Source organism: Rhinichthys klamathensis, unplaced genomic scaffold, assembly GCF_029890125.1.
Source record: "Rhinichthys klamathensis goyatoka isolate OS25496 unplaced genomic scaffold, OSU_Roscu_1.1 h1tg000040l_1, whole genome shotgun sequence".
Classification (NCBI taxonomy): domain Eukaryota; kingdom Metazoa; phylum Chordata; class Actinopteri; order Cypriniformes; family Leuciscidae; genus Rhinichthys; species Rhinichthys klamathensis.
The window spans coordinates 4051574-4070532 of record NW_026606587.1 but is presented as its reverse complement, the minus strand read 5'-3'; the positions used below and the strand labels follow the sequence as shown (position 1 = coordinate 4070532).

Below are 18959 nucleotides of genomic sequence, written 5' to 3'. Positions count from 1 at the left end.
ATAGAAATACCTGTAGTTTTCAGACTTGAATCATAATCATACACTGTTCGTTCGTTGGCCAGAGGAGAACTGGCCCCCTGACTGAGCCTGGGTTTTCCCAATGTTTTTCTCTCCATTCTGTCACCTGATGGAGTTTTGGTTCCTCGCCTTTGTCGCCATTGGCTTTTGGCTTGCTTAGTTGGGGAGGTTTCATTTTATATTTAACAATATTATTACAACATTATTTTCCTGTTATCTCTGTAAAGCTGCTTCGAAACAATCTGTATTGTAAAAAGTGCTATATAAATAAAGGTAATTTGACTTGACTTGACTTGCAAATTGGACTTGCAGTGGACTTGCAAATTAGCAACCAAGACTATCAACTGTATAGCAACACCATTACAACCACTCAAAACACCCTAGCAACCACATATCAACATGTTTAAAACCACTCTGCACATTAGCAATGACCTAGCAACCAGCCATTACACCCTTGCACAGACAAACACTACTCACATTTTCCTAAAAAAAAATATAAATGGTAAAAATGCCGATTTTAATACAGATCTTTTGGGTAGTGAATTCCGAAGGGAAACAACCACCTGAGATTTAAAGCTAGTAGACCACATGCAACCTTTTTTGATTTCACTTACAGTATTTCTGATATGACCATTATAGTTTGACATGGATGTGTCATAGAAATTGAAAAGAAAGCATGGTAAAGGTAAGCAAAGGCAAATCCTGATCACTGCATTATAATGGTGAGGCACAGGCAGCCTGTGGATGCATAGCGGAGAGAAAAGCAGAGAGACGACATGCAGTGTGAGTGTTTGAGAGAAAAAAAATGTGCTCTTAAGCATTCCATCATTTACGTCCCTGCAGCCTCTCTGTCCCCCAACCCCTCCTCTTAGAGAGAGAGAGCGAGAGAGGCAATACGCAAGGCAGCAAACGGCAAGAGAGGACTCCAGTCTGCTGAAGCACAGCACTGCATGCTTTCTTGAGAGGAGAGAGGCAGAGAACCACTAGGCTTCTCCTCCTCCATCCGTGTGTGTGTGTGTGAGAGGCTGGTGGACACAGCAGCAGTGTTAGCATTAGCAGGGGATCTGTGCTCGATCTTCCAAAATGCTCAACAACCTCACTGAATGCGAAGAGGGCGATGGGGGACCCAACAGTCAGGGTGAGTGGTCTGATCCTGCAATTGGGAGTGTGTGTGCGTGTGTGTGCAGATGATGAGCAAATGTGCCTTTTTACCGGTCACTGGTTATGGTACCAGTTCAAGCTGATGTATTTGTGTGTGTGTGTGTGTAATATAGACCAATCATGCACCAATGACAGCTGCTTGTGAGTGTATGTGGGAGAAACAAGATGTCAGTTTAGGAGTGCAAATATTTTTGTACTATCATAATCAATGTTGCTTCTGTGTGTGTGTGTGTGTGTGTGTGCGTGTGCGTGTGCGTGTGCGTGTGCGTGTGCGTGTGAGTGTGAGTGTGTGTGTGTGTGTGTGTGTGTGTGTGTGTGTGTATGCAGCTTTGGCAAAGGCTCGTGCTGCAAGGTTGCTGTGAGGAGAATGATAATGCTTTCTGTGTCTGTCTGAGGAAGTACTGACAGCAGTGTTTGTGTGTGTATGTGTTTTGTGTGTGTGTGTGTGGTCCAGCGTTGTCACTTCCTTGCACTCTTAAAAAAAGTCTATAGAAATAGGCCTAATGTACTGTTAATACGAAGATTTTTTTTAACAGGTGTCTATTTTGAAAGTTGCATTGCATTTTAACAAATGGTCCTGGCAGAAATTTAACAGTACCATTTTTACATTTTTACCACAATTCCGTTCCAGTTTTTTTTTTTTTTTTTGCAGTGTCTGTCTGTCTGTCTGTTGCTTAATCTAATTTAATTTCAACAGGCAGTGAATTTGGATCCCTGTGTCTTAGATCCTCGAGAATAATTGGAATAATTGTAGCGTCTTAACAAAAGCAGACCTTCGGTGCATTTCATGTCGCTAACCTTTTAAAAAGTGAAAGAGGGTCTGAGATGCAAGATCTCAGTTTTTAAAAGAGCTTCGTACCTACAGGTAGAGCTGCAGCCTGTGAGAGAGGAATTAAATTAGCTTGTACCTGACCTCCTCTCGCATGCGTTCTTATCAACCCCCTGCAGTACATCAGAAGCTGCACTCATTATGAGTGACGAAACGTTTTGTGCATGTGTTATGCACTCAAATGTTACAAATTGCATCTGTTGAGGCAATTAAGTGAACAGCTCCCTTATTTAAATGACCGTAGTAAAGTGTCATGATCGGATTGCAGTGGTTCTTGCAGAGACGCTGTCCGTGGTGCTGAAATTGATTCTGATTGAGCTGCTAGTATCGGTGGAGCTCTCCGTGGTTCTGAAACAGTCTGTGATTGCATGCATTGTGAATGCACACTCATTCTGGGCCCTCTGTCGATGACGGACTGATCTGTTTAGTGTAGGACATGAGTGGAACTGGGCTGCAGACTGCTGCATTGTAGCTTTTGCTTCTTTTCAAGGGTCTCTCATCTCTCACTCTCTCTCTCTCTCTCTCTCTCTCTCTCTCTCTCTCATCTCTCTCTCTCTCTCTCTCTCTCCTCTCTCTCTCTCTCTCTCTCTCTCTCTCTCTCTCTCTCTCTCTCTCTCTCACTCTCTCTCTCTCCTCTCTCTCTCTCTCTCTCTCTCTCTCTCTCTCTCTCTCTCTCTCTCTCTCTCTCCTCGCTTCCTTCAAAGTCCAATGCTGCCCTGAATTTTCTCTCTCTCTTCCTCCCATCAGGGGGTAGGGACAGTACTGCAGTGGTGCTAATGCCTATTTGGTCATAAAATTCATGCTTGGTAGCTCACCAGCTAAAACAGTCTTGTTCTATCATTCTCATTTTGGGGGAATACAAAGCAGAAAAAAAATGCAATATTTTTAAATGATTAAATTCAAATAGTTACATTTAAATAAATAAATAAAAGTACATTCACACACGCACACACACACCTTTTACAAACAAACTAAGATTTTATTTAAATGTTTAAGTTTCATAAAACAAATCACAATATTTACAATAATATGCAAAAAAATTGTCTGTATTATACTGTTTACACGTGCTTTGCATGCCATTTCTCAATCATGTTGTCTATAATTATCCTGTCTAATCATCTTTTCTACCCAGAAAAGTTTTTTTTTAATGAGAGGATCATATCTTTAACCCACTTAAATATTAGAGAATATATTTTTCTTTGAAAAGCTAATACATCAGAAAGCAACAAGGATTGACTTTGAAGTCATTTTTTGAAATTATTTAGACATAGAAAATGGTTGGCTGTAAATATGTTATTTTCTCTACTAACACTATTTGACAGCATCTCGAATCTTAAAATTCAAAGGCTTGTCAGCTGAACTTTCAGTGGTGAGAATGTAATTTTTTGTGTAATGATTTTGTCAGTTAACACCCCATGCTGACTTCTCTTGCAGAATGATGTGCATTATAATGACACTGCAGTTACATCACTCATAGAGTAGCCGGAGTAGCTGGATAATGAGGTTTGAGATTTCTGATTGCATTATGACACCGGTGATCTTTGGCATTTGTTAGCGAGGAAGAAGGCTGGACTAGATTAGTTGAGAAATTGGATTCAAGGCTGAAGGAAATTGATTGTTGATTGTCTTCAGAGGCACTACATGAAGACCCAAACACCTCACAGCTCCAAACTATACACATGATAATGAACGGTGTTAAAGATATCATTGTGGTCCAAGAGGTGTTATTACACAACAAAATATTACTGTTATTAATTAAAGATGGGTGGCTTAATTGTATATACTGCATGTTGTTTATCATGAGCAATGTAAAAAGTAGAGCACAGAAAGATTGAGAAAAAAAGACAGAAAAAAAGAGTTGTTCAGTGATGGCTGAATGTCCTTGTGGTGAAGTCTTAGGACAAGTAAACATCAGGCCAGATGGCACAGACCTGTTTTAACAGCCGCAGACACATGAAGACATTAAAACATAACAGGACTACCCTAAATTAGTAACATCTAGAGGACTAGCTGTCCTCAAAAACCAGCCTCACACTAACAGAACAAGAGGGAACTATTTGTTCTTAAAGAGGACCTATTATGCTTTTTAACATTTTCAACTTGTGTATTGTTGCTGTTTAAAGGATGAAAAAGGGAGTTATTCTCTATATACCAGTAAGCACTGTTTCTGACCTCCCTAAATGCCTCGATTGTAGTCTTGAGGTTTCTTCTGGGAATGTACATACACAAAATCCCCCATTTAAAGAATTCCAACACAAGGCATACACTGGAAAAGTTGCGTTAGTAGTGTGCTGAAACTGGCATTTATGGTAAGGGGCGTGACATTTCCGAAACATGCTTAAAGTGGTTGACCAATCACAACACACTGGCTCAGCCGACCAATCAGAGCACATTGTGCTTTTCGGAAGGAGGGGCTTCATAGAGACAAACTAAACACTGTGTTACTGACAAACTGGGAAGAGAGGTGCAACAATGTAAAATATGTGAAAAATAATGTGTTTTTTTTTTAACATTCAAGCATGAAAAACAAAAAACAAAATCAAGACTTTGTAAAAGGTCATAATATGGCCTCTTTAAGCAAGCTCAATTGCTTGGACTTTGCTATATGCATTATACATGTGCTAAGGAATCAACTATTTTTTTTATTTGACATGACAAAATATGTTCGTTGGTATAACCTACAGTATGCATTCAGGTTGATTAAGTCATGTAGAATATATTTTGACTTGAATTAAACCAATTTAAATGCATTTTTAGGTTACCTTACAAAACAGTTCTGTGCAGGCAGACACAGCCATCACAATAATAATACCATGACGCACTCTTTCTTTGAAAAAAAAGGAGCTGCCAGAAGCTGTAAGTAATGTCAAAACATACAGTATTCATAAAGTCGTAATACTCCTCTTTTACATAAACCATATTATAAAGTGTACCATTTATTTCTGCTACCTCATAAAGTTTATTCAGGATTGTCAACAGCCATGCAAAATCACAGATATTTTTACGACTCTCCTTCATAAGACACAGAGGCTAATACATATTATTACACTTTACTGCTGGTTAATCATAACTGCAGCATTGCCTGGATAAAGATACAGTAAAACGCACGGTTAGAGGATCTGTTTGATGTAATGTTTTAATCAACGCGTCATGTGTCAACAACAGCAACACCTCAGCCAATCAACTCACAGCATCTGAAACGTGTAGTGTGAGTATGCCCGATACACAAGCTGCCACAATCATGACAAGAAACAAAAGACAAGCAACAAAAATGTATTTCCTGACAGCTCATTGCTTAGACAGGATCCATGCAGAGACTGTGTCGGATGTTTATTAACACAAATATCTGGCTTAGCTCTGAGCTATGGCGTTCATGGACAAGTAGACTGTTGTGATAATTGGTTGCAGTTTATCTTTTAAGAACATCAGGTTATGTGTATGTCATTTGAAAGTTGCAGTTGTATTTATAGTGACTTACTGTCTTTTATTGTAGCTTATTGTAACTCGTTTGCATTTTTTATGTTTTAAGGCCCGTTCACACCAAGAACGATAATTATAAAATAAAGATAACCATATCGATAACTATATTAGCATCCACACCAGCGAACAATAACGATCTGTTTATTATAAATCTGCTGCTGGTTTGTCGTCTGCCACTTTAAATGCTCGAGCTCTTTAAAGCAGGATGGATTCTGATTGGCTGTCAGTGTTTTTATTGTTCATCAGCTGGAAAGATGATAAAGCAACTATAAAGATAATGATAAAGATATAGTTCTAAAAATCGTTCTCAATACTAAAGAATAGCAGAGTTCACACGACCTCTATAACGATAACGGCACAGAGAAACGATAAAGTTGGAGTCACTTTATCCAGGTAATGAATGATTAAAACAATGACAGCTAATCAGAATCCATCCTACTATAATGAGCTTGAGGATTTAAAGCGACAGACAAGCATGCTTAGAATAAATAGAACAATATCTTCCGCTGGTGTGGCCCCTAATATAGTTATAGTTATATCGTTGTTGGTGTGAACGGGCCTTTAACGATAAGATTTCTCTGTGCCAGTGTACCGTTATTGTTATAGTTGTGATGTGGGCTCTGCTGTTTTTTTTATTTTTAGAACCAATTTTATAATCTTTATATTATCGTTATAGTTATCGTAATTGGTCTGAATGAGCCTTTAGGCTTACGCAACATTCAAAAATGAATTGGGAATGCCATTTAAATTCAAATCATATTTAAGGTAGTAAGCAGGATGCAGAACCGTAATTCAAATTTAATTCAGTTAAATTTGAATTCAATATTGGTTTAGGGTAGTGAGTCCATACAGTATATAATTTATGTAATAATACTTTTTCAAATAATAGGCAGCATAGGTAGTCAGCTAGTTATCCGTTGCAAAAATAATTCCTGGGGTAAGTGTGCATTTCATGTGTTTTAGGGTCAGGGGGATGTAGTTCTTATGTAATTGTGGCAGTGTAGTGAGTATTATGTCACTGCAAAAGACCATGCATTATATAAGAATATTTCCCTAATGCCACATAAAGGATTTTTATATGCCTTCCTGTAATCCTGCTGATGTATTTGCCCTTGATGGATGGTTTTGTTAAGTTGTCATGGCCAGCTGTCTCTGGCAGGTGCCTGGGAAGCCATTTTATGGTGAGAACAGAGGGGAGGGCAGAGGCTGTTAGGTGAGACAGAAGAAAAGAGCAAGAATAACAGTCTGAAGAGAGGAGATGAAAGGCTATTGAGACTTCATGCAATGTACAAGTTGTCAGAAGGTTAATTACATGTTGGTTAAACAGTGTTTACACTGTTTGGTTATAAATAGGGGCACCAGCAGTGATAGTTATATCAAATTATAGTTCAGTGGTGTATTTTTTGTTTAGTATAGCAAAGGGACCTGGGCTCAAATTATGATTTTTTTATATACTGTAAATGTCACCATGAAATCTGCTAACAATCACATTATTTCCTACATGACACACACTGATTGGCCTCTGCTGATTGCGGAGCCAATGAGATTGCTTGCTCAACATTGAAATAGTCAGGTTCAGTTAGGGGTGGGCAATATACCGGTATACACAATAAACCAATAGAAATTTGTCAACCGGTAGATGTTGGATTATCTCTATTACGGTTATAACATTGCCAAGCTGTGCTGTCACAAAAGCTTATCATTTGAATACGTTTTTAAGCCTTGCGGTTTTAACAAGTGATTTTAAACCGTTCGAGTGCAAGAAGCAGCGGAAGGGAACTCATTTTGGTATATGTACGCTGTTTGAGAGACTGTTTCTGAGCGCACCTGAACACACCTGAAGCTCATGCACTTGAAGCAGCTACTCTACGCAAGTTTTTTGCGCCTTTTTGCGTTTGAACGGTAAAATATGCACATTTGTGTGTCAAAATGGCCGTCTTTGCGATTATCCTCTTAAACACAGTCGGTTGTGTCTTAAGTGAGTGTAAATAGTTGAGAAAAAACACGTGTATCAGTATATTGGATCCGTGCATTCGGCCTTGAAAGTGACAGCAGCCTAATATACCTTCTTCAGTCTGTCATTAATGTTAATCAAACAACAAAAGAAAGAAAATCTCTAACTGCTCTTGACTGAATTGTTTTTTGTTGTTTTTTGTACATTTGATTACTTTATACAGTTTATGTAATGTTTCTTATCTCTGGTGCTTGAATTTTTACAGGTAGGTCAATTTAATTTGTCATTGTTCTATCATAGTAACTCCTTCTTTATGTGTACGGGTGTGACGTCATGACGCAAAGACATGCTCGAATTTCCCGCGGAAACCCACCAGTACCACTGGAATTAAAATCATGTTTGTCCTATTGCTTAAAATTAGTTGAATTGCTCTTATTTTACCACTGACTTTACTTGTCTTCAGTAAGCTTGAGATTTTATTTTATTTATTTTTTATTTTTTTATAGTTAGTTTAGTTAGTATATATAATTTTGTTGAAATTAGTATCAACAATTTTGATTTCATAAAAACCTTATATAAACCAAAAAATAACAATATTGTCATACATATCGTTAGTGTGAAATATATTTACTCATGAAACCCTCCACCAGCTCCACCTGTCTAGATCTGCTACAGGTTTTTTTGTATGCCAATTCAGGTAGCAGCAGCATACTTACAATTCTGAAGAGTCACACCTATTTCTAAATATGTTTGTCATTCCCAAACACTGACTGTGTGAAGTTGTGAACATATCATAGAGAGTTGGCAGCACATACTCTCCGTGTTTGACTTGCTGCTACGCATGAACACTCACTAGCGATGTCCAATAGTTTGTGACACTGACATGCACATCTCTGCCTTGTGTGACTGCTGGTTGTAGAATGTAGTGCTGCTAATCTGCACCAGTTTTTAAGCTCATTAAGACAAGCAAACATACACAACTATACCCTCAATTAATTTAGCTGTGTCCACCGAATTGAGAAGAATGAAGTCTGTCTGGGACTTCTGATGGTTGGAGGAAATGTCTCGGCTCCAGTGAGGTCTGCGTGCTTGCTCTGTTTATTGTCACCTTCCTGCTGTAAGTTAAGAATTGATTAAGTTTCAGTCTGAAGTGCCAAATCAGAGAACGCAGTGGCATTGAAAAAATAATGAAATTAGTCTTGCATAACCGCAATGAATATTAAAGAGAGTGAGAGGTGCAGATTGTGGTACACATTGTGTTGCTCATAAAGGTGCTGATGGTTCTTTGAATTCTTAGTTCTGTTCTGTCTTTTCTGTTTTCTGGTTACTCAGATAGATAGGTCTGCAGTTCTGGTCCTTGAATCTGATTGAGCAGCATTCCAAGTGTGCTGATGTAACAGCCCAACAGCACTGGGACTTTTCACTGTTTGTATCGTCTTTTGGTCTGTTTTTGCTCATTCCAGACAGACTTTCAGTTTGTGCATTAGTGATGCAGATTTTTCTGTGAACCCTGTAATGGACTGGTCATCCATTAAGTGTGCTTCCCTGTTTCCTACTTCAGTGACACTTTCTGCAGGTCATTGAATAACTGTCTAAAGTGATTCATAAAAAAATGCTGGTTCATTCAGGAATTAAACAGGTCTTGATGACTGAGTCGTTGAATCATTCATTAAAACTAAAGTTCCAGCAGTGGTTTTGTTTAGAGCTATTTAGGTTTGCAAAGCAAAAAATAACTAGCTAAAATCTACGTCACTCAATATTAACTTCTTGCCATATTGAACTGTTGTATAAACTATAAATTGTTTTTACATATTTTACGCCTTGCATTTGTTCGCCGCAGGCAAATTTCACATCGGGTTCAAGTTGGTCAGATGAATTCGCTGCGTTCATCAACAGAAAGCTGCTTGGTTTGAAAGTGAAAATTTCTCTGAACTGTTGCAAATGTGACCGCACCTTAGATCAGGACTATATTGCAACTTTTTAGCCATTAAAACATCTGATATTCAGTGTAGTTCTACTTCTATGGAAGCGACACATTTGTCCATACACTGCTGAGAACAAGAGTAGAGATGGAAATGAAGAAATGGTACATGCTGTCCCTGTGAGTGCTGGATGAGTCAGTTTCACCCCGAGTGCACTGTGTGCTTTCTCCATTTCTCTCTCTTAATCGCCAATTCTTTTCCTCCCTTTTGCTCTCCTTTCACAGTAGGATGAGGATCTCCTTCTCTCATTTGGAACTGTACTAAATCCCTCAGCATGGTTTTCATGCATGTCTCTATCATTTCTGTTCTCCATTTGCATTGGTCCACATTGCCCTGTACTCTCTTATCCTCTTTAAATAAGGGAGTTAGCTGAGCAGGTCTTTTGTTGCTGTAGAATTGATGGATTTCCATGTTTCATTCCTTTGTGAAACAATTTTATGAATTTCATTGATTTTATGTATGAGAAAAATGATAGTCTGTCACCTTACACACATTTCAGACCACATTTTTTCTCTTGGCTTTGTGTATGTCTGCATGTAACGTGGGTATGTAGGTGCATGTTTATCCATGCAATGGAGTATTGCACATTTTTGCCAATTATTTCTCAATATTGTCTCAAATGGGTGTTTGTATATGGGCATGTTTAGGTAATGATTTTTATTAAAACGTTTAGTTTATTCCCATTTAGCTAACAGTAAAATCATTGCACTGTCATTGGTTTTTTTTTTTTACCTTGACATTTATATTGCTCTAATCAGCATAAATCATGCTAGGTTTCACACAATAATAATGTAATTAGTACTTACTTTTTGCAGTCAGCATTAACATTGCATGGAAGTTTGATCTTCAGTCATCTTAAGTGACCTTTTCCACAGCTTTGCGTGTTGCATATAAATGGCTGTATTGATAGAGACAACATGATCTCCAAGGGCAAGATGATTTATGACATGGCACGTGTTCACAGACACAACAGATTTCGAAGCAGAGCATTGCCTGGGGTTTCGAGGCAGTTGATATGTTCATCCGCAAGACAGTGACATATGATGTCCCATCTCTGTGTGTGTTTTGTCCAAAAGCATGACCCTCTTTCTACAGGACTGTCTTCACACCATGTGCCCTTGAAGTCTGGTAAAGTCTGCCAGTATTGGCTCTTAACACTTTGTCCTATTCTTTATACCTTTAATAGCCGCTCTGCTGGCTGGAATTCCGTGAATGGGCGCTGATCTCTGTAAGCTGGCCTTTTAAGTAGCAGTATGCAGGTCTATCTTAGACCAGTCTGACCTACGAACGCTTTAATGTCAGTACAACCATCTCTTAAAAAAGGGTCATTTGTGTAGTATGCAGGGATGAACTGGCTGTAGGGAACACAGGGACTTTTCTTAGTGGGTTGGTTGACTTGGGACCTCTTGATTAAATAAATAAATAAATATATATGCAATATATAAGAAAATATAAGGCTCTCAGATGTGCGTGTGATGGCACTTTTTCGGTTTTCCGGACGCCAATATCATTGAAAATTATTTGTGTCTGTATGGTTGTCACATTTAGTTTTGGGTTTGTTTCATGTTCATGTTTCACGTCTTTTATTTTGAAGTTTTGTTTCTGGTTTCTTGTCATGTGACTTCCTTGCCCTCATGTGATTATGTCTGAATCCGAAATCGCCCCCTAAACCCTTATTCACTATTACCTACGTTAGTCACTAATACTGTTCACTTGAAGGAGTTTGAGCTGAGTGTACATCAGTTGTACACTCTATACTGCAGTGCAATGTGGGATTGAATGAGTGCACTCAATAATGTCCACTATATTTCAGCCTATGTCTTGTGCTTCCCTAGCCTCTTGTGCAATGTTCTGATTGGTTCCCTCGTTATATGTGTAACATTCTCATTGGTTCATTGTTTAATATTTCACAGGTGTTTCTTGTTAGTCATTAGTCCATGTGTAGTTCATGCTTTGTTCCCTGTAACCGCTGTTGGTGTTATTGTTTTATGTTCATGTTTAAGCCAAGTCGTCATGTCAAGCCAAGTCCTTGTTTATTTTGTTCACGGTTTTGAATGAAGCTGCACATGGGTTCTCATGCAATTCGCCTCATTGGACTTCTCTCAGCCTTATTACTTAAGTTGACATTTTTTAACACAGAGTCCTGGTTATAACTGGGTCGCTAAGATTTTTAAAAGTAGTTTATGCTTACCAAGACCAAATTTATTTGATCAAAAATACAGTAAAAAAAAACATTAACAATTTAAAATAACTATTCCTATTGTAATATATTTTAAAATGTAATTTATTCCTGTAATGGCGAAGCTGAATTTTCAGCATCATTACTCAAGTCTTCAGTGTCACATGATCCTTCAGAAATCATTATAATATGCCGATTTGGTAACATTTAATATTATTATTAATATTATTATCAATGCTTAAAACAATTGTATTGAATGAAACATTCTGCATGGAATCACGTGTCATACATCCTCTATATATCAGGTGACTCCATGCAAAGTATTTTATGTTTGAAGGAATCACTGTAGTGATGAAAAAGCTGAATGAATCATGTGGATTTTAAGCATGAATACACATTATGTCTGGTGCATTACATGCATATCTGATTGTGTGTGTGTGTGTGTGTGTGTGTGTGTGTGTGTGTGTGTGTGTGTGTGTGTGTGTGTGTGTGTGTGTGTGTGTGTGTGTGTGTGTGTGTGTGTGTGTGTGTGTGTGTGTGTGTGTGTGTGTGTGTGTGTGTGTGTGTGTGTGTGTGTGTGTGTGTGTGTGTGTGTGTGGATTCTTGTGGCAGCTGCATGCACCATCAGGCAGTAGTTCTCCACTATGTAGGTCAGACTGCATGTAGAGAGAAAGATAGAGATCTGTTTGCAGAGCTGAATGGCATCAACACTGTGACTGTTTGCTTATTTATTGAATTGGAACCAAGAGTTAATTTCATTCCAACCTTTTCATGCATTCATGTGTCCAATTTAACAACAACAACAACAACAACAAAAGCTAAGATAAGTTTTGAGTGTGTGCATATGTGTACGTAGATTTCTTGAATGCGCAATTAAGGATCTTAAGGATAAAAAAAAAATCCTTCTGTAAGAGTGACTCTCCTGGGGGTTTATACAGGGAGCTTAAACTTTAGGGAACTCTCTAGATAGATGTGTGCAGGTGTATGGATGGTAAAGGTCAGAGATGCCTTCCCGAAAGAACCCCTCAACAATAGGCCTACAGAGATAGCTAGGCCTACTCCAGCTCACTGCTAGACATACAGTATACTATGCTGTATATCAATTAATCATCAGAAATGTTAGTTTTACCTTAGGCATGAAATTACATATTCATTTTTGCATTTGGATTTTAACATAATGCAGATTTAATCTGCAATTTTAATGAATGAAGGAACTTGTCTATGTTTTAATGTTTAATATAAGCTTATATAAAGGGATAGTTCAACATGGACACAAAAATCACATAATGTATCATAAAAATATCATAAGTTGTTCATATGACTTTTGCACACTTGCATTGCAAAATTTAAATGCAGGCCTATGTTACATTTAAATAAGTAGCGTCAGATCCTTTCTTTCGCATTGTGACATGCATCCAAACGAAACAGAAGCGAAAAGAAGGATGGAGACTTGGATGGAGGCAGATTTGAATGTAAGCTTTTCGATTGTAAAAATGGGGTAGGGCTTATGGAGTAAAAATGATTGGAGAAAATCACTAGAGAGATGTCTGTCATTTTAACAGAAGATAGTGACATTTTTGATAAAAAAAAAAATTCAAGGTAAAAAAACATTAAAAATGAAAGATATACCATAAATACTTGCAAATTATGAGTTGTATACGTACTGCTCAGGGACACGGACTGACAGAGCCAGAACCAACTAATCTGGAGAAATGAGGTCAAGGTGAAGGTCACATATCTTGCCACATACATGCTATTATTAGGTTCTTAGGAGTCCTCTACATTTAGATTAGCCATGTGAAAGCAAGACCTGGGATTGGAGATAGAGAAGGAAATATGGGAGCAAATATGTGCGAAGGCCCAAACACAGACAGTTAACAGTAGACTAAAACTGTTACAGGAGATTTGGCTTTTGTGTACTTATGTAACTCCAGTAAAATTAAATAGTATTAATAGCAGCATACCAGATACATAACAGTGCAAAAGGTACATGTGGGAGTGTGAGAAAATAAAAGAGTTTTGGAAAGAAATCAGTAATATGATATGGCACTTGGTCTCGGTGAGTTTACCACTATCCTGAGTTTTTAATTAAAAAATGTTTAAAAATTAAATGATTTTAATTTGGCCACCCAGGAAAGCCATTTATGTAGTGATTGGTACTCACGTCACTGCTGACATTGTGATTTTTGGATCAAACGTCACTTAAAGGACAACTCCGGCGCAAAATGAACCTCGGGTGTAATAACACATTGGTACAGACTAAATCGTTCCGAGATTTGTTTTCATGATAATCGAATATAAAGAGTTTTATCTCTAAAAACAGTTTAGCTTATAACGCTAGTATATTGGGCATCGAGTAAGCAAAAAGAGATCGCTAGTTAATACCATTAACAAGGCTCAAATTAGCCCCACACTAACACGGCAGCATAATGAGTGTCCTTACATGCAAACCGAAGCATTGAGAACTTTGTAAGTGTATAGACAGTTTAATAAGAAGATACTTTACACAGACAGTACAGTTAGCGCATACAGACAGCAGCCATCTTGGAAAACAGCCTCGATCAATCGAACCACGAAGGTGAGCGAACAGTACGTGTAGATATTGAAGATAAGATAAATTATATTTATTTTTTTATTTTCTCTGTTGCGTTCAGTGCTTCTCTTATGCGCTCAGTGCTTTCTTCCGGAAACAACGGACCATATGAGATTCCAAGTCACAGTTCAGCTCACGTATCACTGTGTTCGTGGTTTGACTGATCGAGGCTGTTTTCCAAGATGGCTGCTGTCTGTATGCGCTAACTGTACTGTCTGTGTAAAGTATCTTCTTATTAAACTGTCTATACACTTACAAAGTTCTCAATGCTTCGGTTTGCATGTAAGGACACTCATTATGCTGCCGTGTTAGTGTGGGGCTAATTTGAGCCGTGTTAATGGTATTAACTAGCGATCTCTTTTTGCTTACTCGATGCCCAATATACTAGCGTTATAAGCTAAACTGTTTTTAGAGATAAAACTCTTTACATTCGATTATCATGAAAACAAATCTCAGGGAACGATTTAGTCTGTACCAATGTGTTATTACACCCGAGGTTCATTTTGCACCGGAGTTGTCCTTTAAGGTATGATTATGAGTACAGTACATAAGATGACCACTTCCCCCCTTCTTAATTCAGGGCACCAGTCAAGGACTTTTACCTTGGCAGTATGAGAACACTCCCAGCAGGGGCTGTTCAATCATTTAGAATTAATGTAAACTGAAGGGAGTTGCTCAGCTGATTTATCTGAAAGATTGGTGAGATATTGTTAACTAGCCTCTTACTGTGATATCATCACAAGGAAGACAAAATGTAATAAAATACGTTTTATTAACAAAAGATAAACAAGAATAACTAACACAACTTCTAACTGAATACTATAATGATAAACGTTATCTTATGTTGTTTCTCTGAAATTAATAAGGTGAAGAACCTATATGCATCAAACAAATAAACAAAAGATGATTTGTTATTAATTAGTATCAGCTATATTACCTCTAATGTATATTAGAAAATCATACACTGATAATACAAAAGTGCCAAGGTCTGTGGAAAGAGGTTTGGTTAAGTGATATTTACATTCCACGTGGTTGAGTGAGCATATGGCGGAGACGTTTTCCACTGGTTGTGCTGGGTAACAATGCAGTGGGGAAATGAGCCGGAATCCATTTCAACAGCCTTGAACAAGAAGCTCTGTGGGATGCTGATCTCCTGGAGCACCAAAAGGGTCCTAAAATCTGAAACACACAAATGAGGCCCCGAAGTGGGCCGTCGGTTAGCATCTGCCAGCCTAGCGTTTGCGGTATGTTCCACACGTCGGTGCCAGTTTGCCCGATTCAGCATGTTGAATCAGCGTCATGGCCGTTGATGAGAGTGGCAACTCTTGATTGGATGTTCAGTTTAGCGAACGAGTCAGTGCACGAGAATTAAAGCGAAAGTGATGAAAGAGAGCAAGTAAGTCAATACGGCAGTGACAGAAGGTTGATCTAATGTTATCCTACCCAAGCATTCCAAAACATGAATATTTTCATAACTGAATACTATAAATATTCAAAATGGTAAGCAAGTGCTGCTTTGTTCACATTTCGTATAGTTTCTGTTTCTCCCTTTAAATGACGAATGTAGACTTGATACCTGCTGATATAGACAGTTAATTCCTTTCAGGCAGGCACAGAACGCACATGCTGGTTGCAGTCGGCTGTAGTCTGTGCTGTGTGTTCAAGCGCAGCTTTTTGGTCCAGACACAACCGATGCTAGGCGACAACACCGTCGGTTTTCGACGCCGCTAGTTCTTTGAAGTTGGCTTTGTGTCTCCCAGGCTTTACAGGACTGAGACCCAGTGCATCTGTTGTCTCATCCGATAGGACACTGTTGAAAGGATACCTTTATCCCTTTCCGATGAGGAGGAGATTTCTATTTGGCGCTTCTCCATTCAACAGCTGAATTTTGTGTAAGATTTTGCACTACAAATAGCTTTCACTGAGAGAATGCTTATTTTTCTGAATAAGTATGACATGCGTAACTGTAGTTTACATCGGTTTTTAGGTTTCCAAACATTATGAATAGATTTGGATGGATCATTGTGATCTATCTTTTGTTCACCCACTGATGGTGCATGTGGAGGTCCTGAGGAACTTGTATGGCAGTCACAGGCCAAAACCTTTAGGAATTGGTATCTAGATGGGTGAAGGGCAGAAACTGCATGTGGATTAATGAGAAGTCCTGTCCCTCCTGGGCTTGGTAGAGGCATTCTTCTTGCCCTCTAAGAGGTGTCCATCTTTTTCTGATGGTGTTGGAGAGTTTGTTTGTTTTAGTCCACCAAGATCCAATCAAAATGTAGCAAACCTTTGTCCACTTTTATGGACAGAGACGGACCCGGCCATAATGGGCCCTGGAAAATGCTGTTCACCACGAATGGGATATTTAAGTATTTATTGTCATGTGTATTTTACACTCCAAAGGCTCATTGCCATTTATTGGAAATAAGACTGAAAGGCTTAATATAACTCGATGGTTAAGAGAAACATCTTCATGTATTGCAATGGAAAAGATTTTTAAGGGAAAAAAAGCCACATTTAAGAGAGTCTATCACTCCTCCTATTTATTTATTGAACATGGGGATATTGACAGTATAATAGAGGAAAATCAAAATGCTTGATCTGGGTATATTTTAATATGCACTATGCTAACCCTACTTTACTGCACATATGTATTGTTAATATTGATTGTGTTGTATTGCTAACTTGCACTCCCATAGTATATATTGTATTAACTCAATGTTGGTTTGTGTTATTACGCTAAATGTCATATCAACCCTTTTGTTTTGCTTCTGTTTTTGTGCATTAAGTATGTTGTTATAGACAAGTGATGTACATCGGGTGCGTCTCAATCAGCTCCCTAGCTCCCGAGCTCGTGTACACGAATCCGGGCGCTGGTAAGGACCCTGGCTCACGACACAAATTGGGACAGCGATCATTCAATTTCCAGCGACATGACTACGTACAATGTCAACGTACAACATTGTAGAACGTCACAGCTGGTATTAATCAACAACAGGCAGGACCTATATCTTTTTGATACTATTTTGTATTCTGTTTAAATACATTGTTCTGTTACATATCCTTACAACATTTCAGCCGAATATTGATTAGAAATGTTAACTAGACATGTTCACTACCTGTTTAGCGATGTGTTTATGCTGACCTATAAAAAAAAGGTTTGTCTTTTTAAATCTTCTATCGCGTGTCATTATATTTATTGAGTTGGTTTGTTTTTGTGTGTTTTGCGCTTCAGAAAAGTGACACAATTTCCGGTAAGGAAGCTCCCATAGTTTTTGCAGTACTGTTAGATTATAACTCTATCAGGTGCATTGTGGGATTTTTTTAGGGAGCAAAAATTCCAGTGCACTGGAAGGATTTCGCGATTGAGACAGGCCTTAAAATGGCCGACTCCCTTATCAGTGACCTGACTACTGAACTTGGGAGCTGATTGAGACGGCACCCATCGTTAGTTGTGAAAGTGTTCATGAAAACTTAGCCTAATAAAAACAGCTTTGAGGAAAAAATAGATAGATATGCCTGTGAAATTGTTCACAAAATGGTTAATAACATGTATTTATAAAACATTTAAAAAAAAATTACAACAGAAGAATTTCTGTTTGATGCTAAGCTGCTGATAATGTTCTCCACTGGGCAGCTAACCATTGTGACTGGATCATTGAGTCAATAAGCTGAACCCAACTCAGAATCAGATAGATTCATCAATAAGGCATTCAGATCGGTTTTACGGACTGGATCAAATGATTAATTGAAAAGATCTGACTCAAAAGAATGTTTTTATTCAGACCATTGAGTCAATGAGCTGAACCCAAACCAGAATCAATTGGATTCATCAATGAATCATTCAGCTCGGTTTTACAAACTGGATCAAATGATTAATTGAAAAGATATGACTCTAAAGAACGTTTTGGGTCAGATCATTAAATCAATTAGCTGAACCTAACTCAGAATCAATTTGATTGATCAATGAATCATTCAGCTCGGTTTTATGAACTGGATCAAATGATTATTTGAAAAGATCTGACTCAAAAGAATGTTTTGTTCACAAATTGTACATTGCTGCTTCAATGAACCATAGATATTTTGCTAACTTATGAACTGTATATCTTAAAACTTGAATTTCAGTCTATTCATCACATAAAGTTGTTGACTAAATTATTACAATTTACAGAACTGATGGTGTATGAACTACCTTTTATGCTACCTCCGTGGTGTAATTTGTCATTTGGAGAATAGAATGTAATGTACATTGAATAGGATATGAGAGGTGGTGGAATGGACTGCAAGAGAATGAGATGTCAGTGCCAGACGAGCCATTATGGGAGATTAAATCTGATCCACACTAAGAGTGACCCTGTGGAGAGAGAGAGGGAGAGAGACTCTCAGCCTGGCTTATTGTATTAATAGCTGTCCGTGGGTGTCAATAGCTGTATATCAGATCTGTAGAGACTTTGATTTGATTTAAAGTTTGCCTGTACAATATCAGTCCCTGCCCTTGAGTTATCCAGCACTAGGATGGCTTTTCTTGAGTATCTCCAAATGCACAATCATATGACATTTTAAGTTTAAATGCAGCTGTGGAGCACAGGATATTTCTTTAACTTTTGACTGCCCACATCTGCATATCAATTACATTCAGTATTCAGCAACTTGGCCCACCTAGTCACGATGAAGTAATAATATGTAGGATAGATTATTCAGAGACACCAGAAGAATAAAATACCAGTTAATTTTTTAGATATATATGGGAGGTTTGACCATTG

The 18959-nt window shown here is 38.1% G+C and overlaps 1 protein-coding gene across 2 annotated transcripts in view; it reads left to right on the top strand.

The window, feature by feature from the left end:
- The first annotated feature begins 893 nt into the window (after positions 1-893).
- slc12a5b (solute carrier family 12 member 5b) overlaps positions 894-18959 on the top strand; it is a 70609-nt gene continuing 52543 nt past the window's right edge. The window contains exon 1 of one of the 2 annotated variants that reach the window (XM_056246662.1): positions 894-1156. In XM_056246662.1, the coding sequence (XP_056102637.1) occupies positions 1102-1156 (55 nt within the window). In that variant the 5' untranslated portion in view covers positions 894-1101. The remainder of the gene's footprint in view (positions 1157-18959) is intronic. The other variant, XM_056246663.1, reaches the window with a different exon arrangement.